Source organism: Anabrus simplex, chromosome 10 (assembly GCF_040414725.1).
Source record: "Anabrus simplex isolate iqAnaSimp1 chromosome 10, ASM4041472v1, whole genome shotgun sequence".
In the NCBI taxonomy this organism is placed as follows: domain Eukaryota; kingdom Metazoa; phylum Arthropoda; class Insecta; order Orthoptera; family Tettigoniidae; genus Anabrus; species Anabrus simplex.
This window is the reverse complement of record NC_090274.1, coordinates 3,850,262-3,872,425: the sequence shown is the minus strand read 5'-3', so window position 1 is coordinate 3,872,425 and position 22,164 is coordinate 3,850,262. Positions and strand designations below refer to the sequence as shown.

General features: G+C 39.2%; 1 protein-coding gene across 1 annotated transcript in view; it reads right to left on the bottom strand.

Annotated features, from left to right (window-relative positions):
• LOC136881997 (uncharacterized) overlaps positions 1–22,164 on the bottom strand; it is a 90,667-nt gene that overhangs the window by 33,328 nt on the left and 35,175 nt on the right. The window contains exons 2-3 of the mRNA XM_067154476.2: positions 12,892–12,960; positions 3,852–3,922 (exon numbers count right to left, since the gene is read on the bottom strand). Of these exons, the coding sequence (XP_067010577.2) occupies positions 3,852–3,922; positions 12,892–12,960 (140 nt within the window). The remainder of the gene's footprint in view (positions 1–3,851; positions 3,923–12,891; positions 12,961–22,164) is intronic.

The window sequence follows — 22,164 nt, the reverse complement described above, 5'->3', positions numbered from 1 at the left end:
ACATCACGTGGACTCGAGTGCTTGTATGCGATTGCAGGCTAATCAAGACGCCGCTTGTGTATGACACTACGTAATAGTCAAGCTAAACATTTAATCGCTGATGTAACAGATGCAATAATCCTGACAATAATTAAAGTTTATCATTTAAATAAATAATTTTACAGCATATACATTTTAATTTGGAGCACCCAATGAATTAAAAATTATTATGTAACCAGCACATATCAAGGTTATGTTAGTCAGGCGGTCTGTAAAAAATGGCAGGGCGGTGGGCCCATTAAAAAGGTCCTAGGGAGAACACTGTACTGGGATGTCATACGGATTAAACATCACAGAAAAGATGGCGACAGCCATGAGTGATCTATGACATACAAAACCTTACCTGAAAGACACTCACCTACAGCACTGAAATTATCTGGGAACACTTCACACTGACTGACTTAGAAACTTTGGGGGAAATAATAAAGCTGATTCCTGACAAGAATACTGGGAATTGGTAAAACAGCACCATCAAAGTTGGCATATATACTGTACGCTTGCTAAAGAGTGTTTCCTCAAGGAAGATTTAAGATACAACCTTCAGCTGCCATCTATGCCACAAGTAGTATTAGAAGAAGAAAAAGATGACAAGGGAAAACATATGGCCAGAGTTTTCAACAGAGTCTAACAATGGAGGGACCCAAGCCAGGAGCTGCGGAGCATGAAGTGCCAAATACATTACCATTCCACACTTTGTTGCACAATGTACAAAGAGGGACAAAACCCTAAGTGAATATAACAAAGAATATCAACTTTATGCATATTCGTGCACATTATTCTTAATTCATAATTTATTCCTCTATTGTTTGCATTTTTTTTTTTTTTTAGATAGGGAAGAGGTGTTCCAAGAACTTGATACTCTTCATTATAAAGAATGTGAGCCTAATGGAAGAACAATCTACTGAAGGGATCACTAAATTACTTACCATATAACAAATGGAATAGAATTAGTACTCGAAAAAGCAGCAAAAAGTCCACATACTAGGAACAGCATCCAACCCCCCAACAAACTACAGCTGTTACCAGATTCAAAATTTCTGAAGAGAAATATCCACACATTAAAAGGAAACAAGAGAAAGGATATATCATGTACCGATCACAGTTCCTGGGACAACAAGTGTCTGACAGGTTCATATCTGCAAGAAATAGCATGCACATTGTAAAAAACAAAGATCTACAGTGTTGGGCATTAGAACTTGCTATGAAACTAAACTTAAATGAATTTTGAGCTAGTGTCAAATCGCCTCACTATTTTAGTAAAAGGTTTTTATTTTGCATCTAGGAAGATAACTGTGCTGAAAACGAAACTGGGACGGTAAAATGTTCAAGATACAGCAATACCATTTGATATACAAATTAACCCTATGCTTCCGCAATATGAAGAACAGTGTGTCTTTAACACAAACCAAAGTGGATTTGAACAAGATATGCACAACATGCTAACTCTTGAAATAAAGGTGAAAAACAAGTGTCAACTCCAGTCGTCAATTTAAATACAACCACCCATTCGTACACCATTCAACCACTAATACATCTGAATGTCTAATTATCAGATAAACTTTGTATTATTCTTAAAGAGGCAGCAGGTAGGCAAGCATTAGCAAATTCGTTAATGATCTTGGTAATGTGTATGCATGAGGTAGCAGCAGTGGTAAAATCACAAGTGAACTGTGGTGTTCCTTCCTTCTTAACCCAATTGCATAATCTGACGAGCTGTGGTCGTGTGTGGTGCTTTGGTGCACGATGCAGTGTCTCGCTTATCTTAGTATACGAGAAGCAGGTACTGTTGGTAAACAATGCTGTCTGTACTTCTGGAAGGAAAAATGAAATGGCGTATGGCTATTTTTTTTTTATGCCAGGAGTGTCCGAGGACAAGTTCGGTTCACCAAATGCAGGTCTTTCGATTTGACACCCGTAGGCAACCTGCGTGTCGTGATGAGGATGAAATGAAATTAAATTCTCCAAGTTTTTCAATAGTGGGTGAGGTAAAACAGACTTGCTTACTTTACATGCTAGAGCTCAAATGGCTCAATTTCAGCCCTGTTGACGGTGTATCATCGGCAGCTTTTTGTTTCCGAGCATATAATTTCCTGACTAGAAGCTCATTTCAAATTTGCAGCAGTTTGTGTTTAAACTTCCGGTGGCTGTACAGGCTACAGTTTGTAAACTTATACTTAACGTACTGAAAAAGTTTAAAGTTAAAAACTTCATGATTGTTCCGTACTGAATAGAGAAATAAGAAGATGTACAATATTATAGGGAAGGATCCACCTTTCAATACTCCGTAGTAAAAAGTAGTTACAACCTGTTTATTGGGACCGGTTTCAACACATTTCAAGTGTCATCATCAGCCAATTAGCGAAGATCTTAAAACAACTAATATATTGAACACAGGCAAAATATTAACATTGTATCATATTGTAGCAATTCAGTTATTTGCTATAAAATGATATTTTCGACGATGATATTTTCATTACATGTAATAAATATCATTTTTGGTCCGTATTGATGATATTAGATTGAAATAATAACATTAAGTTATTTATTAGACCACCTAATCAATACAAAATCGTCTTGGATGATTTACATAAATTTGTTAGCTAATAGTGGGACATGTTTCGCCTTCCCTGAAGGCATCATCAGCCATAGTCTTAACCTTAAATTAAAAATAAGCGTCTAAATAACATGTAGTGATGAAATGAATTTTAAAATCTTGAAGAGATTTGAAGTAAAATAACATTAAAAATAATAATGATGGTTTGAAAATACAATGTGATGAGATACAATAGTGGAAGTATTAACAAAATTAACATTAGAAGGCTGCTAAAATAAGTACAATGGATAAAACAGATTGTTATACAACCAGTAGTAAGATTGCATAAAAGTAAAGTTGATAGTCATGGCACAAAACTTCAGTTATAACACACGTAGCAAGAAGTCTACTGTTGCAAATACTTCTAACTCATAATATTACAAGCTATCTTTGTCACCGTCAAATGGTAAGTGCATACGATTCTACTTCAATATTTTTCAAATATCTTTTCACACAATTAACTCTACGTTTCTTGCTTCCATTTACAGATTCCACTTGTATATGCTTTTTCAACTAGAATATCTACAAACTCACAATTTACAACATTTGAACATCACTTCAAATTTTGAGATGGTCCATAGTGATCCTATTTGAAACTGTTCTTCAACTTCTATTCACCAACTTCATATCCTCAACGTGTTCTACAACTTCACCATATGCATCTGACTTTCGTCTTTTATCTTCAAGATCATGATGAACTTCGGATCTCTCGACTAACTTGGACTTTTATTCTCTCCTCTTTACTTTGATTATATAAGATTTTTCGCCATCGTCTAATTATAACCGCCATGACTATCAACTTTACCCATTGTACTTATTTTAGCAGCCTTCTAATGTTAATTTTGCTAATACTTCCACTATTGTATCTCATCACATTGTATTTTCAAACCATCATTATTATTTTTAATGTTATTTTACTTCAAATCTCTTCAAGATTTTAAAATTCATTTCATCACTACATGTTATTTAGACGCTTATTTTTAATTTAAGGTTAAGACTATGGCTGATGATGCCTTCAGAGAAGGCGAAACATGTCCCACTATTAGCTAACAAATTTATGTAAATCATCCAAGACGATTTTGTATTGATTAGGTGGTCTAATAAATAACTTAATGTTATTATTTCAAAGATGATATTTTCACCCTTGAGCAAAGAAAAAAAGATGGCAATAACTGCAGCGTATGCAGCCCAGTCAAGTAGTAACATAGCTCTTACTCACCTTTCCACATCTTTTGTAGCTCCTTGGACTCCGTCCTCAAATGGTGTAGTCACTTTATATGCTGTTTCATCCTATAAAGAAAAAGAGAGATACATTTTAAAATCACTCTGCACTTTAGCAGTTATACAATAAACAAGTCTGTACTGAGTATTGCCCCTTCTCAGCTTAACCCATTCCTCTACAACGATGGCTCCAACACTGTCATAAATTCAAATTGGAAATACATTTCAAGATGCATTAAGGGCTTATAGCCCCATAAACCCTTCTTCAGGAGATTGGCTAAATCAATTCTCCGTAGTTTATTCTGTATACCTACAAAATTCTGATCCTTTAGGTTGGTATGAGGTTTTGATTCAAGTGATGCCATTATCTTATCTTGAATCTCAGTCTATGAACAGCTCGAATACAGCACCACAGTTATTATTTCATTCTTTCAAAGAAGACAGAACAGAATCCTAAACTGAAGCAGATTATTTTCTATCTCATTCACCTGGGGGTCAAAATAAAAACTCAACAACTCGTTCCTGGTTATCCAAAACTTATGCTGTTGATGTACTGTAAATGTTTCTGGTAAGAGGACATTCCTTTGGACAATGTGATAGAAATTTTGGACAATGAAATCCAAATTTAAAAAGACAGCAGGATTGAAACTCCTGAGATACACCTTCTCCTTTTTTTCTTCTTCACATCTGTACTTCCTCACTTCAGAAAGACCTCGTTAGCTAAAGGAGCTGCATTTAAAATACAACAATACTTCATCCTCAAATGCAAATCTTGTGGGACCCTGTTGTGTAGTAAGACTCACAATGAAGTGTTTCAACCATTCAGGTATTTGAAAAGCTTTCCCAAAGAGCATCTCCAGAACCTGCATCACTTTAAATCAAGCAAAGGTTAAGGGTTTGAGAGACGTGTTTTCTTACCTTTCAGAAGAAAGTAGGAGCTTCTATATGAGAAACTGATAAACTTAGGGAGAGAATATTGTCCAAAAGGCAGAAAATGAAGATAGTACTACAGATCTGGAATGTGGATGCCAACAATGATCATATGGATATTGAATGAACAGTAAAAAGATCTTGGTATTGTAATTTTGTTGCCTTGAGAGTGATACAGTACATTTTAAGAATTTCATTCTTTTTAATTACAAATGTTTAGAAAAGTATAACTAGTGAAATTGTTTAATCTTTTTGTATTCTAAGTATATAATTGTTGTGCGCGATTGAACTTACGTAGCTGATGAATTTGCCTTCCTCTCTTCCCAGAATCTCTTCATCTTCTCTTCTGTCCACGCAGTGCTGGTTCTTCTCTTGGGTTTTGCCGCAAAATGACGTTTGTTTACCAGCGTTCTAAAGCCAGACCTGTTCTTGACTTTTACTGAGGATCTATAATTAAATATCATTTTAGCCAGTCTTTCATTGTCCATACAAATATGAGCATAAAATTTCAGTCGTCCTTTTCTAATAGTGTCTGATATTTCTTCAGAATGCTGGTATCACCCACACTTCTATGCATACTGGACCAAAGCTTTTCCTTGTTTTTCTGAAGTTTTAGTTAGTGATCTGCCTCCAAAGATCAAGGTTTCTGTTGCGTATAATCCTTCAGGCTTAATTACCGTGTTATAGTGTTTTAGCATTACAAGATACTGATTTTGTTGTTGTACCTGTTCAACATGATTCTATAAGCTTTTTGTAATTAAGAATTTCTTTCTCAGCTTGCTTCAATCCAGATGGCTGGATTTCTCATAAGTATTTGAAATTATTTTACCTGAGGGATTTTGCCAAACTGAGTTACCAGAGGTCATTTGTCCAAGTCTTGAATAAACATTTGTCTACTGACTAACATGGACTTTAAATTTACATATTTCTGTACTGTAAAGTCAATACAGATCGACTACGAGCTTCTTAAATTGCAATCTTTCCATGTACCAGCTTCTCTCCTGAGATACGAGTCCAATTTTAGATGCAATTGCATGAAGTTTTTCCAGGGACTGAGTTGCTTGTTGGATAGAATAACCAGATCTGCGAAGGCCAAACATTTTATGTAAATTTTATCTTGAACTAGCTTGCTGTTATTAATTCCTTTTGTCTCCTTTTCCCAGGTTCCGACTACTTTCTCTAGCACAAGATTAAACAGTAATGGAGATAAGCTATCTTTTCTGACTCCAGTTTAATATCACAAGGACCGAGCTCGATAGCTCCAGTCGCTTAATTGCGGCCAGTATCCAGTATTCGGGAGATCGTGGGTTCGAACCCCACTGTCGGCAGCCCTGAAGATGGTTTTCTGTGGTTTCCCATTTTTACACCAGGCAAATGCTGGGGCTGTACCTTAATTAAGGCCACGGCCGCTTCCTTCCCACTCCTAGCCCTTCCCTGTCCCATCGTCGCCATAAGACCTATCTGTGCCGGTGCGGCGTAAAGCAAATAACAAAAAAATCACAAGGTTCAGAAATTTCACCTAAGAACTTCACTGACCAATTTTCCTGTTTTCTTATCTACTCTAAACTCTTCCAGCACATCAAGAAGGGTTTATCTATCTAAAGAATCATATGCTTTTCCGAAACCTATAAAAACCATCAGAGTTTGTCTGGTTTTATGTATCTGTAAGATTAAAAATTTGTTCTTCACATGATCTTCCTTTTCTGAAACCTACCTGAACCTCACAACACCTGATTTATCAAGGAGAGCATCTGACAGAATTGGTACATTAATGCACAATACAAGAGTTGCGACTAGCTGTGGGAGATGCCCCGGACTATCTCCACAAAACATCTGTCAGGACATGTAGCAGAATTCAGCTGTCTTAGAGTCTTTATCCTCGGAAATGTAAACCATCAAGTAAGACAGTGTCCATTTAGCCATTACCATTGTAGTAATGAAACAAATTGGGAGGGACCAGGCCCACTCTGTGGCCATCCTGTAGTGTATAAAAAATTACAAACTATCTGGGTGTCACTTTAGATGAACTGTCCTTCAAAGAACACCTAAGGAAGAAAGCCAGAAAATTTTAGCCTAGAAATAATATTCTCTAGCAGCACTACTTGGGGTTCCTCAGGTAACACACAACATATCACAGCCCCTTAGCCTGGTCTACTCAACAGCCAAATACTGCTGTCCAGTGTAGTTCGATATTAGTTATACCAGTACAGCAGGATACCATCACGAAACCCATTACCAAGTCATCCGACAGTCAGTGATGTCAACCTACTGTACATCTGGTGCCTGTTTCATAAATCTTGTTATTTATGAGGGGCGTACTATATTGTTTTCCACTTTATTTTTTGTACATCCATGTACGATTCACATTTCACTTTTGAAGGTGGTGATGTGTAACTAGTGTCTTGTTCCACAGCTTGGTAGCACACACACAGGGGCCAACGAATGCACTCGTCACAGCCATTTCATAACAACACTGTCAGCATAGGAGCAGACAATATGGAAAGCAACCGTCAGGGACAGCACTATATGACTTGTTGGTTCCTATGGAAAGAAGGCGTGACCACTGCAGAAACTCATCGGCGCTTGGTGCAGTCTGTGGAGAACATGCATCGTCACGGAAAACAGTTTACAACTGGGTGAAACGTTGGAAAACAGGGCACACATCGGTGGACAAGGGAACCAGTTCTGGAAGGAATGTGACAGTGTCAACACCAGGCAACATGGCCCAGGTTGAACAGGCCATTCAAGGAAACAAATGCATCACAATTACGGAAGTGGAGGCAGCCACGCGAATTAGCCAAAACACCCTGCAGCAGATCGTGAACGGCCACTTACAGATGGGAAAGGTGTCATCCACGTGGGTGCCTGGACTCTTGTCTGCAGACGAAAAGCAGAGGCATGTGAACATGTGCAGAGAACATTTGCAATGCCACGATCAAGATCCAGCCTACTTCTTGGCTAGGCTTGCAATTGGTGATGAGATATGGCTCTATTACCATGAACCATAAACGAAGCAGCAATCGATGCAGAGGAAGCATAGGGGCAGTCTGCCACCAAATAAAGTGATTATCACATGTTCAGAAACATGAAGAAACCTCTGCGTGGTCGCCGTTTTGCGGATTTTGCAGAATTGGACACAGCTGTCAAGGCATGGGTACGCAGCACTCCGAAAGAATGGTTTCAGGAAGGTCTGGAGAGACTGAAACATCGATGGCAAAAGTGCATAGAGTTACAAGGAGATTATGTTGAGAAGGTGGACGTAACAACTGATGTGTAATGTACTTCATTTGGGTAGAAAAAATGAAGTGTAAAACAATGTAGTACGCCCTTCGTGCTACAACTTCTTCAGTTGTAGTTCAGAAAAGGCCAATTGTCAATCAGAAAATGTCAAGGCGTAATTAATTTTTCATTTATTTATTGAGTTTCTACAGACTATAATATACAATTAAATATGAAATATGCCAGGAGTAGAAGAATTGCCAAGTGAACTCTTAAAATAACAATAATCTACGCACAAATATGAACACAATGTAAACAAACAAACATACAAACAAACAAACAAACAAATACCTCAACTTAAGAACAGAACATATTAACCTTTGGCATGCCAGCAATGATATATCGTTGTTTGAACAGCGTGCCTTACTATCTGCATTTAACATGATTATGAATGGCAGATGGCAACATCTTACGTTTTGCTTCCATAGAGTAAAGACCATAGTTTCTAATCTTATCACTTCACGCCTAATTTGTTAATTTACTTACGCACATTGGATTACTGTATTTCGTGTGTTGGCAGTTACATAATGTTATTACCTACTGACTACCAGTCAGATACTTTTCAAATTTTCTGTGTTTATTCGCTTGGATGGATGCTTTGTAGAGGGATTACCACATTTTATCTGTAGTTTTAATTTTAAATTATTTTTATTGCTATTTTTGAAATTTGATTTTTTGTTTTCTAAGCATTCAGAAAATATTTTAATTTTCTTTTGTGGTAATTTAACGGTATTGCAATGATTGTCGGCAGTAAGTACATACCATCCCCAACATTTCGCGCAAGTAGAAAGTCAAAATATTCAAAATTGTAAATTATGTGCACTTTAAATAGGGACTTGCAACGTGCTACTGTCAGTGCAAGAGCACGGCACTAAGAGAGTTAATAAATAAAAAACAAAAAAATGTCCTGCCATACTGAATTTATACATTTCATGCTCTGATAAATATGTTAGTTAAACTGGTAACTTGGTGTTACGTACTCAAATGTTTTGCATAGAATATTCTAATTTATTACCTTCCTTCCTATCCCAGTAATATGTTTTACCCACATTTTGAGTGTATCTCACTTAAGGAGTTCGGTTAGTTTCCGCCAAACACGATGAAAACCATGATAACATAAGAGGAAAAGTTAAAAACATAAACCATACATAACCCTGAAGACTCATAAATCTTATTAAACAATAATTATCTACTAAAAAAATAAATCTTAACAAAATCAATGCCAATCTTACCTCATAAGAAATTGTTTGAGCAACAGCCCGCAAGCCCCCTAATAGTGCATAATTAGAATTTGATGATCACCCCGCAATCTCCGAATGCTAACCACTACTAACAGCTCAAGGACTGACAGCAAACTACAGTGAAGTGGTAGTAACTGCTTGACAAGTAGGCTGCTTTGCAGTACTATTAGTGCTTACTCCAGGAATTCTTTAAAGGTTTGAAGATATTACTTGGTTAACGATGCTGATTCATCATTTTTGTCATAGTATGCTAGATTGTTATGGCGTAAATCAACACCAGTGTGGTTATGCTCTAAGATAAAAAAAATGCCATATGTGCTATTTTTTCATAAAGTGAGATACATGCCCTGAGATGCACTCCACACTTTTCTCTCTTAGAGATCGACTATTAGCATGATCTAAGATATAGAGAAGACCATATCTTTCTAGGGAAGTCAATGCAAATAATAAGCTCTTGCAGGCTAACTTCGTCCAGCTGAAAAGAGAGGAAATAAAGAAATATGGAAGGCAACTATCTGGTGCACAAGCAAAAGAACTGCAACAGAGAATGATTGGTGGCACTGTGTAGGGCTTTTGGCTTGGTTAAGAAGATCACAGCCCTTAGACAACTAGCTAGCAAACAGAAAACATGGATCTTCCCCAGATGGATCATGTGGCTATCTTGAAAAAGTCTCAAAATCCTGAGAGGCACCAACCTGGCTTTAGATCACTACCAGCAAACTGAGACTCCTCCCTGGAAACACAAGGCCCCAGAACATCTCCTAAACAACCAAGAAGTAAGTCAGAGGTTGAATAACTTGGATCAAATAACTAGGACCATCTGAAGGAGGCCCTTGTCAAGATGGTCTGTTAACTCGCTCCCCTAACAAGGAGGAAACATGTGACTACACTATAGCCCCACTACAGCTGCGATGCGCTCCCAGAAGACCATGTAAAACTGGGAGAAATTCCAAGAAGATAGGATTCTTGACCAACATGAAGAATACAAAGGCATTAAGGTTTAATACCACCAAATTGGACCCATTTACTTTTATCAGTGAAGAAATCCAGGATGTGGAAAGTTTTATTTACTTTGGCAGTGTAGTTGCTAAAGATGGAGGAGCTATACAGGGTGTCTTACAACATATTCACACTTCTCTGTGACCCTATATGATACAGAAGAACGGAATATGTGTGAAGACCAAACTGAATCTTCTGAAGAAATGTAAAATCACTATTGCTGTATGAGTTTGAGACATGGAAAGTAACAAAAGTGATGACCTCCAAGCTGCAAACCTTCATCAACTGCTTTTATCATCTACTGATCAAACCACAAACTCTGAAATCCAGACATCCCTACAGATCACATGACAGAAATCTAAACTCTGAGGAAGGGAACTGAAGCCATCAAGATGCAACTTGCAGGGCTAAAGGGAGAAAGGGAGACCCAGGTACCTGAAGCAGATTTGTCCATTCTGAGCCACTGACATAAGCAAGGACCTGGAATGATGTAAGGAGGTTGGCTGACTGCAAGATGATGTCATACATTCCACATGGGACAAGTGTGTTAAGTAGTAGTCGAAGGGTTTATGCAAGGCGTGCAACCACTCACGAGTTAAAGGACTGGGGTGATGAACTGCCATAAATTCTAAATGAATAGAGAGAGGTTGAGAAAGATCCAAATTACAATTTCTGACTTGGTTGAGAATAGCAATACAGCAACAGAGACCTGAACTGGTACATGGTGAAGGGTGAAGAGTGGTGGAGAATCCAGCTACGACATTTAATCTCGCATATTAGACATCCCTACCTGACCTTTCAGGACAAGAAAAAATAATACAAGCTCACACTATTTCATTTCAAATTTTTATAGCAGTAAACCTAGGGAGCCTCTTAAATGCAAGGAAGAATTTATATATATATATATACATATATATAAAAGACGCTATGCTTCGCAGCAAGTGTACAGTACTGTGTGTTCAGTTGTTGATCTCATTTTACTAGTTTTGTTGCATACCATTCAGTTTTAAGATTTGAAATATACCTACTAAGGTAATTTTAGTTGAAAATTAAATGTGTCCACTAAGCGAGGACATTTTTTCCAAAATTTTAAGGAAAAAACTGGGTCTGTTGTGTAAAATTATCAGAAATTCAATTTTTATGTATTTATACATTTTTATTTTAAAAACAGTGCAATCTAGCAATAATTACCCGGACTTTTGAGGAAGTCAGACACACCATCGCAAAACTTTTGCGGGATGCCATCAAAACCGGCCTCCAAATTTCATATGAGAGAAAGCAGTACATGAATTCCAAGACTCCTGGTAGAGGCCAGAGCAAAATGTAGCTTATGGCTGTGACAGTATGGATCCTGCTGTTAGTGTGCCTGAGTGTTATGTTCCTCATTGCCCCAGTGATGAAAGTACTGCCAAACTACCTCACGCCTTGTCTCACCTAGCTCGCCTCATTTTGGTGCCACCATCTCTTTTTTTGCAGTTTTCCATAACCGCACAACCTTTGATGGTCCTCTTTGACCGAGCAAGTTGGCCATGTGGTTACGGTCACATAGCTGTGAGCTTGCGTTCAGGATATAGTGGGTTAACCCCCACTCCCAATGTTGGTAGCCCTGAAGATTGTTTCCTGTCGTTTCCCATTTTCACACCAGGCAAACTGTGCTGCTTTTAATTGGATATTTCAAGTTCTCATATCAACTAACCCCGGTGAAGGTCCCATACACTAGAACCATTACTCTAGTTGCGGTCTTACCAGACTCTTATATGCCCTCCCCCTTACATCTTTACTACAACCCCTAAATCTGGAGTCAAAGGTAAATTGTTGTAAATGCGAAATGATTTTCAGGTTTCTATCATACTGTATGTGGCTTGTTTTGGTTTGTGTTTGCATGGGTACACTAATGAATGTATTTGTTTAGCAAGAATCAACACAAGCTTTGTGATACTATTGTATGTGCAAGGAGAGCTCAGCGATACACAATGGTAAGAGATCATACAACAGTTCAACCTTATGCCGTTATCCTTATCGTATTGGATCTTACGATGTCTTACCATGTTCAGAACTGTTGATGCGACCTGCCTGAAAGGAACCAAATATGTGCAGCTTCTTTCTGTTCTCAGGGAAGTTAGTGACATGTCACTTATGTTAGTTTACCTCTGTCATCCAGAAATATCCCCATAACTATGTGAAGAGATCTGTGACTTATTTACAATCCTGTTTTAGGTGATTACCCCAATGAAGATCTGTCCTTATATTAACTCCAAAGCACTTACAGAGATCCCCATGAGGAACTTTCACCCCATCAATGCAGTAATTAAAACTGAGAGGATTTATCTTCTTTGTGAAACTCACAAGGTGACTTTTCACACAGTTTGTCATCATACCGTTATCTGTTGTCCACCTCTCAACATGCGGAGGTCTTTTTGTAGTTGCTCACAATCTCAATTTATTCATTACTCTATAAATTATAAAATCATCCGCAAAGGCCTCATGTCTGATTCCAGTTCTTTACTATCACTTATATAAGAAAATGGAAAAAACAAATTGTATTGCCAGGCTTGAGGCTAATAATTTGTAAATTATTTATTCACTCACCTGTTCCTTCAGCCAACGTCCTTTCACACGGCTGTCATTGGCGTCTTTTGATGACCGAGTTGTGCGTGTCTGAAAAATTAAAAGGAAACAATTCCAGTGAACTAGGATAACAACAACAATAATGGCTGGCGTTATGACTGGTCATTGTTGAGGCCTTCGGTTCAGAGTGTCTGTATCTGTAATTGCTTTGACTCGGGGCTTAAGTATTTGTTGCAATACACTCCACCTCATACACATAGCACAGAAAAACTGAATACATTCCTCCACATAGCACTGACATTATGAAGGGCAGTCGGCCGTAAAACAGGGCCAAATAACATGTCCAAATCAGTTTGCAACTGCAACCTCAGAAGCAGCAGAATACTCCACGATCGTGAAGGCATCAAGTCTACACCGTGCTTGGCCAGCACCAATCACTAGATTGTGTGCCAAAAGCCTGGATTAAATTCGTCATTCGGATGGGGACGTTAAGCCATGAGCAGACTCGCTGGTGCTATTTGACAGGAGCAGGCTACGTGCCAGGACTGGGTTTCATCTTCTCTCCCCCCTTGTTTTTTTGCTATTTGCTTTTCGTCGCACGGGCACAGATAGGTCTTATGGCAACGATGGGACAAGAGAGGCCGAGGAATGGGCCGTGCCCTTAAGGTACAGCCCCAGCATTCGTCTGGTGTGAAAACGGGAAACCACGGAAAATCATCTTTAGGGCTGTCGACAGTGGGATTCGAACCCAACTATCTTCCGGATGCAAGCTCACAGCTGCGCGGCCCTAACCGCACGGCGAACTCGCCCAGTCTCTCCCTTCCTACTATCATGTACCTAGTCATTTATTTCATCTCAATAACTTATCTGATGAGGTTGACGTCAGGAAGAGCATCCGGCCATAAACATTCGCTACGACGATTCATCTCACTTCACATCCCACCCCATGGAGGAACGGGTCAAGGGTTGGTTACACACTGTGATTTACAGTGCGGAACATTCTGCTTAAATTTTTGAAGTATTTCGACCATGCCTTTAACTTGATTATTTAGTAAGTAACTGCCAAAATTACAGAACAGTACACTTTGTAAATAATCGAAAGCAACAACGATGGAGGTACAATTGTGTGCCATAATAAAAGGAACAGATGGACATTTTTTGAATACATTAATACTAGTACAGTACGCATGTCATTAGTATTAGGCCTACGTATTTTACAGTGCATAAAAATCCGGGCCCTCGCAGTTCGCTTTCATCTATCCTATCCGACCTCTCTTGGTCAACTCTTGTTTTTTTCCGACCCCGATGCTATTAGGTTTGCGAGGGCTAGGGAGTCTTTCATTTTCATGCCCTTCGTCTTCCTTTGGCCGATATCTTCATTTTTCGAAGTGTCGGACCCCTTCCACTTTTCTCTCTGATTAGTGTTATATAGAGGATGGTTGCCTAGTTGTACTTCCTCTTAAAACAATAATCACCACCGCCACCACCTCGCAGTTCGTGTGAGGGTTACTGAACTCGTCTCCTATTTCGTGAATCTTTGGCAACAGCTGAGTAGCCTGGTAAGTTGTCCTGAGAGTTGTCAGTGTGGACATGCTCATTTTATATTTGATCTAATTCTTAACAGTAGGTTGATGGCGTTTGATTACCCTACTTTAGACATCTCAGTTGTAAACGTATCTTGTTTTGCAACAACCAATCCTGCGTACCGGTTTTCATCGTAGTACATGTCCGAGACTTAACAATTTCCACGTTCCACATTAAAGCCCTTGTTCAAGAATATGATAAGATCATGTCCAATCCAACTCTACCTATCCACAGAGATGTTGCAGATCTCTGGAGACAAAGGCTGAAATCCTGTAAGCCACCAATGAAAACAGCTAAGAATGTAATGGATGCTGGTTTCAATTTAAAAGAGGAATGGAAAGAGCAATGGATTCGTAGAGCTACGGAGTGGCCAAGCCTCTTTAATCCAAACCATGCCCCAGCTGGTTTCAGTTTGCCAAGAAGAACGTGGGCATCACTAAACAGGTTTCGCACTAATTGTGGAAGACCCGCATTCTCCCTTCACCAGTGGGTCTTCTGGGACTCTCCGGTGTGTGATTGTGGTGCTTTAGTCCAGACCATGCATCATAATTATAATGGACGAATGCCCCCTGCGTGCTTATGGTGGAGACCGGAAAGACTTTGCTAATGTCTCAGTATCCCTAGTGCAGTGGATAAACAATTTAGATATCCATGTGTACTTGTTCCCTACTTACCATGTATTCTTTGCAGGTTTTTCTTTTGTATAATATTGTATATACTTGTCCATTCTGTAAATTCCATACGCTTAATAATAATGAGGCAAACAACGAAGAACCTTCTCCTTGATCCATCGTTGGCAGAATTCATCTCACTGAGGCAATCAGTCACCTGGTCTTATTCGATTTAAGAAGTACGATCGAAATGAAACGCATCCTTTATTCTTCCACCGATATCGAACTTTCTTGAACTCTCAGTAGTCTGGAACGTGATCCTACATACTGGATTATCCAGCGCAATTTGAGGAATATGTTTCTCACAGTAGGGAAGTCACTTATCCTTCTTCTGATCGCAAGTCAAAGTTATCCAAATCTGTACATGGTCGACGTCTATACTTACTTTTGATTGGTGTTCTGAAGTTCCATCAACACTAATTCCTTTCTACTTGTATTAATTAACGGCACAGAAACACCACACGCAGAAAAGACACGTACATACACTCTTTTGACAGAAATACCCGCACTTTCCGTCTTCATAATGAGAAAACATTTGCAATAACATTCCTTCTCTCGTATGGAGTGTTGATTATACGTGTACTGTATGTCCAACCCTTGTCCTGCTTCTCTACGGGGTCGGATAATGCCTCTTCAGAGATGATGACAGTAGAAAGGGAGAGGATAGCCTACACCAAGGCTTAACGTGTCCATCAAACGGACGACCGTCATATGGACACTGCAGAGAGGTTTGTAATTGTACTCAGGCTCTTGTAAAAAAAAAAAAAAAAAAAAAGAAAAAAAAAAAAATATATATATATATATATATATATATATAAAAATCAAATAACCAACATTACACCAATGTGCACGAAGAGAGAAATCAACAATAAGTCTCACACATTGGAGCTTCTAACACACCAACCACTTCACAAAATATGTGTGTGTGACGCAATAAACTCGATCGAGAAACGCGAAGAACAGTTAAATAGAACTGCCAGGCTCACAGAGCATCTCACACGCGCATCAGCACCTCTTCCACCACCGACTTCCCGCTTGCTGAATACTCCCGCCGAGAAAGCGGAGTTGTTCTACAGTACCTCTGAACGGAGTTGTTCATCAGCATAGCCATAGCTCACAACCAGGGAACATGTGCATATATATTTAGTTATTTTTATTCAAATATGGAATTATAAACGGACTTAAAATTAAAAAAAAAAACACATCATAATTTTCATTTAATATTAAAGCTAAAATAGTAGGATACTTTAATAAGAACTTTGAAGAACACACAACCTTTTATTTTTTGTTACCAAAACAATGGATTAATTGTATGAGAATACATACATCTAATAAAAACTAAAGCTGTTACAGATATGAAAAATTGGTATTTGGATCTCCTTTAAAAACAAAGAAAAACGCGTTTGGGGGGGGGGGGGGCGGGGCGGGAGTGAAAAGGAGTTGAATTCCTTTCATGAGGACACATAAATCAAAAACTGAAGAAGTAAGAGTCGTGATAATTGGTATTTAGAAGATCCTTTACTATTAAAGAAGCAAGTATATTTTTCCGGAAAATTCGCCGGCCTCTCACAGCTGGGTTCCGTGGTTCAAATCCCGGTCACTCCATGTGACATTCGTACTGGACAAAATGGATGCGCGATAGGCTTTTCTCCGGATACTCCGGTTTTCCCTGTCATCATTCATTCCAGCAACACTGTCCAATATTTCATTTCATTTGTCATTCATCGATCATTGCCCCAGAGGAGTGCGACAGGCTTCGGCAGCCGGCACGATTCCTATTGTCGCCGCTACATGAGGCTTTATTCATTCCATTCCTGACCCTGTTGGATGACTGGAAACAGGCTGTAGATTTTCGATGTACTTATTCTGATCATAAACCGATCATTTATTTTCGTTTTCAACAGCCATCTTTTCCTTCGGAGAACGTTCTTAGATTACAGTAGATTTTCCTGGCATATAAATAAAAATTTAAACACATTTGAAATAAATGATAAGAATAAGATTGACCGTCAAATTGTTCACCTCTATAATGAGGTCAATAATGCACGGAAGTATGTCATTCGTATCACCAGAAATCCCGCACACTTGCCTACGCGCGACAATGGTGCTGGTCACTTTGTCAACAATGACAATGCAGCAGATGTAATTTACCGCCAAGTTATGAGCGGTCTTGCATCTTTTTGTGGGGTCCAGAACATCTAATAATAATAATAATAATAATAATAATAATAATAATAATAATAATAATAATAACCTAAATTCAACTAATATCACCCGCTATAATAATAATAATAATAATAATAATAATAATAATAATAATAATAATAATAATAATATTCTGAACTGTCGTCAAAATGTGCGGACCGCGCTGGAAACGGGTCCTGGCCGAGTAATGACTACGAATGCAATCCGGCCGCGGGTTCAGTACCGCCAAGGCACCGAAGACGACACCACGCCGGATCTCTAAGGATTTGATCTATATTAAAAATGCTTATAGGAAAAGATGGCAACGATTTAGGGGCCCAACTGACCGTGCGGAATACCTGGAGCTAGTCCGGGAAGTACGAAATCGATTCCTGGAAAGAAAGATTGAAAAATGGGAGGAAATTTGCCGTAATCTCTCAGAAAACGAGTCAGATCACGAATTTTGGCGGATTCTCTCAAAAAAAGAGTCAGATCGCGAATTGCGGCGGATTATATATAAAACTTTAAGCGTTCAATTATAAATTTCAGTATAGTACCGTAGCGAAGCACGAGTCTTTTATAAAAGTTAACTTGCACAAAATATTTTTCAAGACTTCTTTGACAAATTTCCTTGACAGTGTATTACCAGCCACGGACTATCATCTAGTCTGCATCGAACTAATACTAGGCATAGGATAGAGAAAGTAAAGCCTGTCTGCAGACGGATAAGGGTAGAAAAATTCCGCGACGACGAAATTAGAAGTATAAAGAGACGATTAGTGGTAAATTCCAAAGATAGAACACAGGTCCCGGGTATAGCAAGAGAATGGGTGACATGCAAGGAGGAATGGCAAGGGAATGCCTAGGAACAACTGAGTGTAAAGGTGGGAAAAAGCAAACGCCCTGGTGTGATATGACGTCAGGGCAGCTTGTACACGTAAAATGAAAGCCCATCAAAAATGGCTCCAAACAAGAACTGATACAGGTAAGGAAATGTGCGTAAATGCGAGAGAAAAAGCGAAACAAATAGTTGCAGAGTCCAATATGAAATCGTGTGAAGATATCGTAATAACCTGGAACAGATTAGGCAAGCGTCAAGGAAACATTTTTAGCCTATACCGAAGAAGAGAGTTGATAGGAAGGAGAGCAATGATGATGATGATGATGGTGAGGAAGTGGAAAGATTGGTAAACAAATTCCACTACCATAAGGAGGAGGAATAGATTAGACCTGAAATAGTGAAATATAGTGAGAAGGCAGGGATGAAATGGCTTCAAGTAATATAATTAGCATGGAATGTAGTAAGCTACCTTCTGATTGTACGGAGGAAAGGGAACAAACAGGATTAACTACTGAGGTAATAATAATAATAATAATAATAATAATAATAATAATAATAATAATAATAATCGTATGGCCTCAGCTACCGTGTGCAGACATTTCAATTTGACGCCATCTGGCTGTCTGCTCGTCAATTTCGAAGTTCCGTTTTATTCTAGGCCCCCACTAGATGGCAGACCGAGTAAACCGAAACTCTCTTGGGCGTCTATGGCTGAGATTTAGTGAATTTTGTCGGGTAAACACCAAATGTGTCACCAGAGATCTTTTACATGCCGACATCGTACAACATGGAGTGTCGAATGGACTTTTTTCCGCCCTTCAAAAATCCGACCACCTCTGCCGGGTTTGAACCCGCTATCTTGGGATCCGGAGGCCGACACTCTACCGCTGATCCGCAGAGGCAGCTACTACTGAGGTAGTATCCTCCGACTGATCAGTATACCAGGCAAGGTGTCAAATGATGTTTTGGAACGAAGGGTGCTATCAAATGTGGAGAGTAAGTTATGTGAAAAGCAGAGTTGTTTCAGAGTGCAGAGTCAAGACCAGATTTTCAGTTTGTAGGACGTAATTGAAAAATGCTACAAGGAATAGCTATATTTATATTTTGTAGATGTAGATAAGTTATATGACAGAGTATGACAGGAAAAAATGTTAGCGAAACGACAGTCCGCTCTATTCCTTACAAGCCTCGGCGCTTGAGCCTGCTGTACTGCCTGTAAGCGACAGCTTGACCGTTAGAGACGTCCAACAACGGGCCCAAGTGATTGTTCTAGTTCAAGCATGTGGTGTGGATCACTTTGTGTATAAAGACATTCCCTATTGTGACCTTTGTTGTTGATAAGTGAGTGAACATGAGCGGTTCTACTCAAGGCTTAACGTCTCCATCCGACCGGCGAATCACCACCAACATCGTCATATGCCCTCACTCCATCTGAACACTGCAGAGAAGTTTGGAGTTGAATCCAGGCTTTTGGCACGCAATCTAGTGATTAGAAATGCTATTCTACATTTCTTATCCTGCCGTCAACATTCAGATGGTGAAAGATTTTTCCACCCCCTGTGGGCGGGGGACGCAGACGAAGAATACACCTACGGTATCCCCTGCCTCTCGTAAGCGGCGACTAAAAGGGGCGACCAAGGGATGGTCGAATTAGAACCATGAGACTTCTTGCAATTAGTACCACTAGCTATATGAGCGACAACGTGGGTTTGCGTTGCCTTTGATTAGTACACCTATGTGAGAAACACCACAGGTCTGCGTTACATGTGCACATGACATTACCTGTGAGTAGCACCATAATAATGTGTGGAACACCGTGAGTCTACATGACAAGTACCATGGTTCTGCTTTACTAGCGGTAAGTACCATTATAAGGGGCCGTTGACCTGCATTTTGGACCCTTTTAGACAATAAGAATTACCGATTCAGGATTGTGCTTTAGAAGCTGTCCCTTGGTCAGTAATACTATTGTTTTACGCTAGTTTCTGGGAATGTGGGACATTGCGGGTCGGATCCACTGATTGTTGTACATTCATTCTTCGTCATCACGTTTTGAATTCTGGTCAGTGGAGGATTCTGGACTTTTAAATTGTCATTACATTTCGTATCATTAGGGGACGATGACCTAGATGTTTGCCCTCTTAAAACAAATAGCATCATCATCATCATCAAAGATGTTTACAGCCATGGGATTTGAACCGGCTAACCATGGTGCCAGCAGTATTTAACGATCGTGGCCACCAGGAGAGCTAGCCGTCAGCTAACATAAGCCCATACTTCCGAAAGGGACAGGTTTTAATTACCTACACTCTCCTCAAGAACAACAAAAGATCAATACACTTCCTTTATTGTTTAAAATCTACAAAGAAAACTTTCAAGAAAGTATATTTCCCCTAAAATAAAAGTAGATTTTTTTTTTTTTTTTGCTATTTGCTTTACGTCGCACCGACACAGATAGGTCTTATGGCGACGATGGGATAGGAAAGGCTTAGGAATGGGAAGAAAGCGGCCGTGGCCTTAATTAAGGTACAGCCCCAACATTTGCCTGGTGTGAAAATGGGAAAGCACGGAAAAACCATCATCAGGGCTGCCGACAGTGGGGTTCGAACCCACTATCTCGCGAATGCAAGCTCACAGCTGCGCGCCCCTAACCACACGGCCAACTCTTCCGGTAGAATGGTACTGACAACCTCCAAATTTGCAGATCGTTGTTTCTTAATTACATTTCTTTCTGTATCTACTCCATGCTACTGCTGTCATGGCTAAAACTCGATCACACGATTCGAATATTATCAAACAGGCAAACAAATTCCGTATTTAATTTATTTTGCAACCTCGAATGTTGTCACCCGACAACATGACTAAGTCGTAACATGTGTGCCTCCGTAGCGTAACGGTGCGTACTGTTAGCTGCCGTCCTGTTAGTATGTGGTACATTGGGGGTTGCCTACCTCGGGACGAGTTTAGTTGTAAGATCTAATCGAGGTTCATCTTCTATGTGCTTTGTAGCTGTGTTGATAAATTAATGTAGATAGGTGGTGTTAAAAGGTGATCAAAGTTTGATAGTCTTGGTAGTTATTATTATTATTGAATTTCCCATTACAAACCCTATTTTACAAGTAGTATATTAGGGCTATAGATAGTGAGACTAAGTTAATACATGACAATTGAATTAAAATAGAGATGACTTATAAATGAGATGGAGAAATTTAACAAACACTTATAACAGCATCTTCTCTGAAATACCATAGTGAGAGGTGCTTGGTATTCTATATTGCACATGTTTAAATGCATTAATAATTCATATCTACTCCTGTTAAAAATCGGACACTCAAATAAAAGATGAGGAACAGTTTGTTGCATTTCACAGGTACAGCTGTAGGGCTTCTGAATACTGATACCAAACCTCTTGAAGTATGATCCAAACTTTCCATGTCCTGTCAAAAACTGAGTTATAATATGTTCATGTTGCAAAAACCTACTTTGTGGTCTGTCTTGAATATTTGGGAAGAACAACTCCCTTGTTAGCCGGCCATTAGTGCTGGTTGTGCTGGTTGTTCCACATATCTTGTGTATACTCCCTCAGTTCCTTTTGTACATGAGACATAGGGGGACTTTTCATATATCAACAAGGCGTCAGAAGAAGCTGCTTTGGCAAGTTCATCAGCTCTCTCATTTCCTTCTACTCCGTCATGACCTTGGACCCATTTCATGCATATATGGTTACTGTAGCCTAATATGTGTGATCTTATATTAACAGCTACCGGATTAATGTTTATATTTTTCTTGGATTGCTCTCAAAGCCGCCTGAGAGTCACTCAATGTTTCCGCAGCACAACTGTGTTTTTTAATCCATATAACTGCCTGTTGTATAGCGCACAATTCGGCTTGAAAGACTGAACATGAGGGAGATAGTCTAAATTTTTCAGCATGCACCTCACTGTTATTCTGTAGCACTACAAAAGCACATCCTACAAACCAGCCATCTTTTTCTTTGCTAATCTGGGATCCATC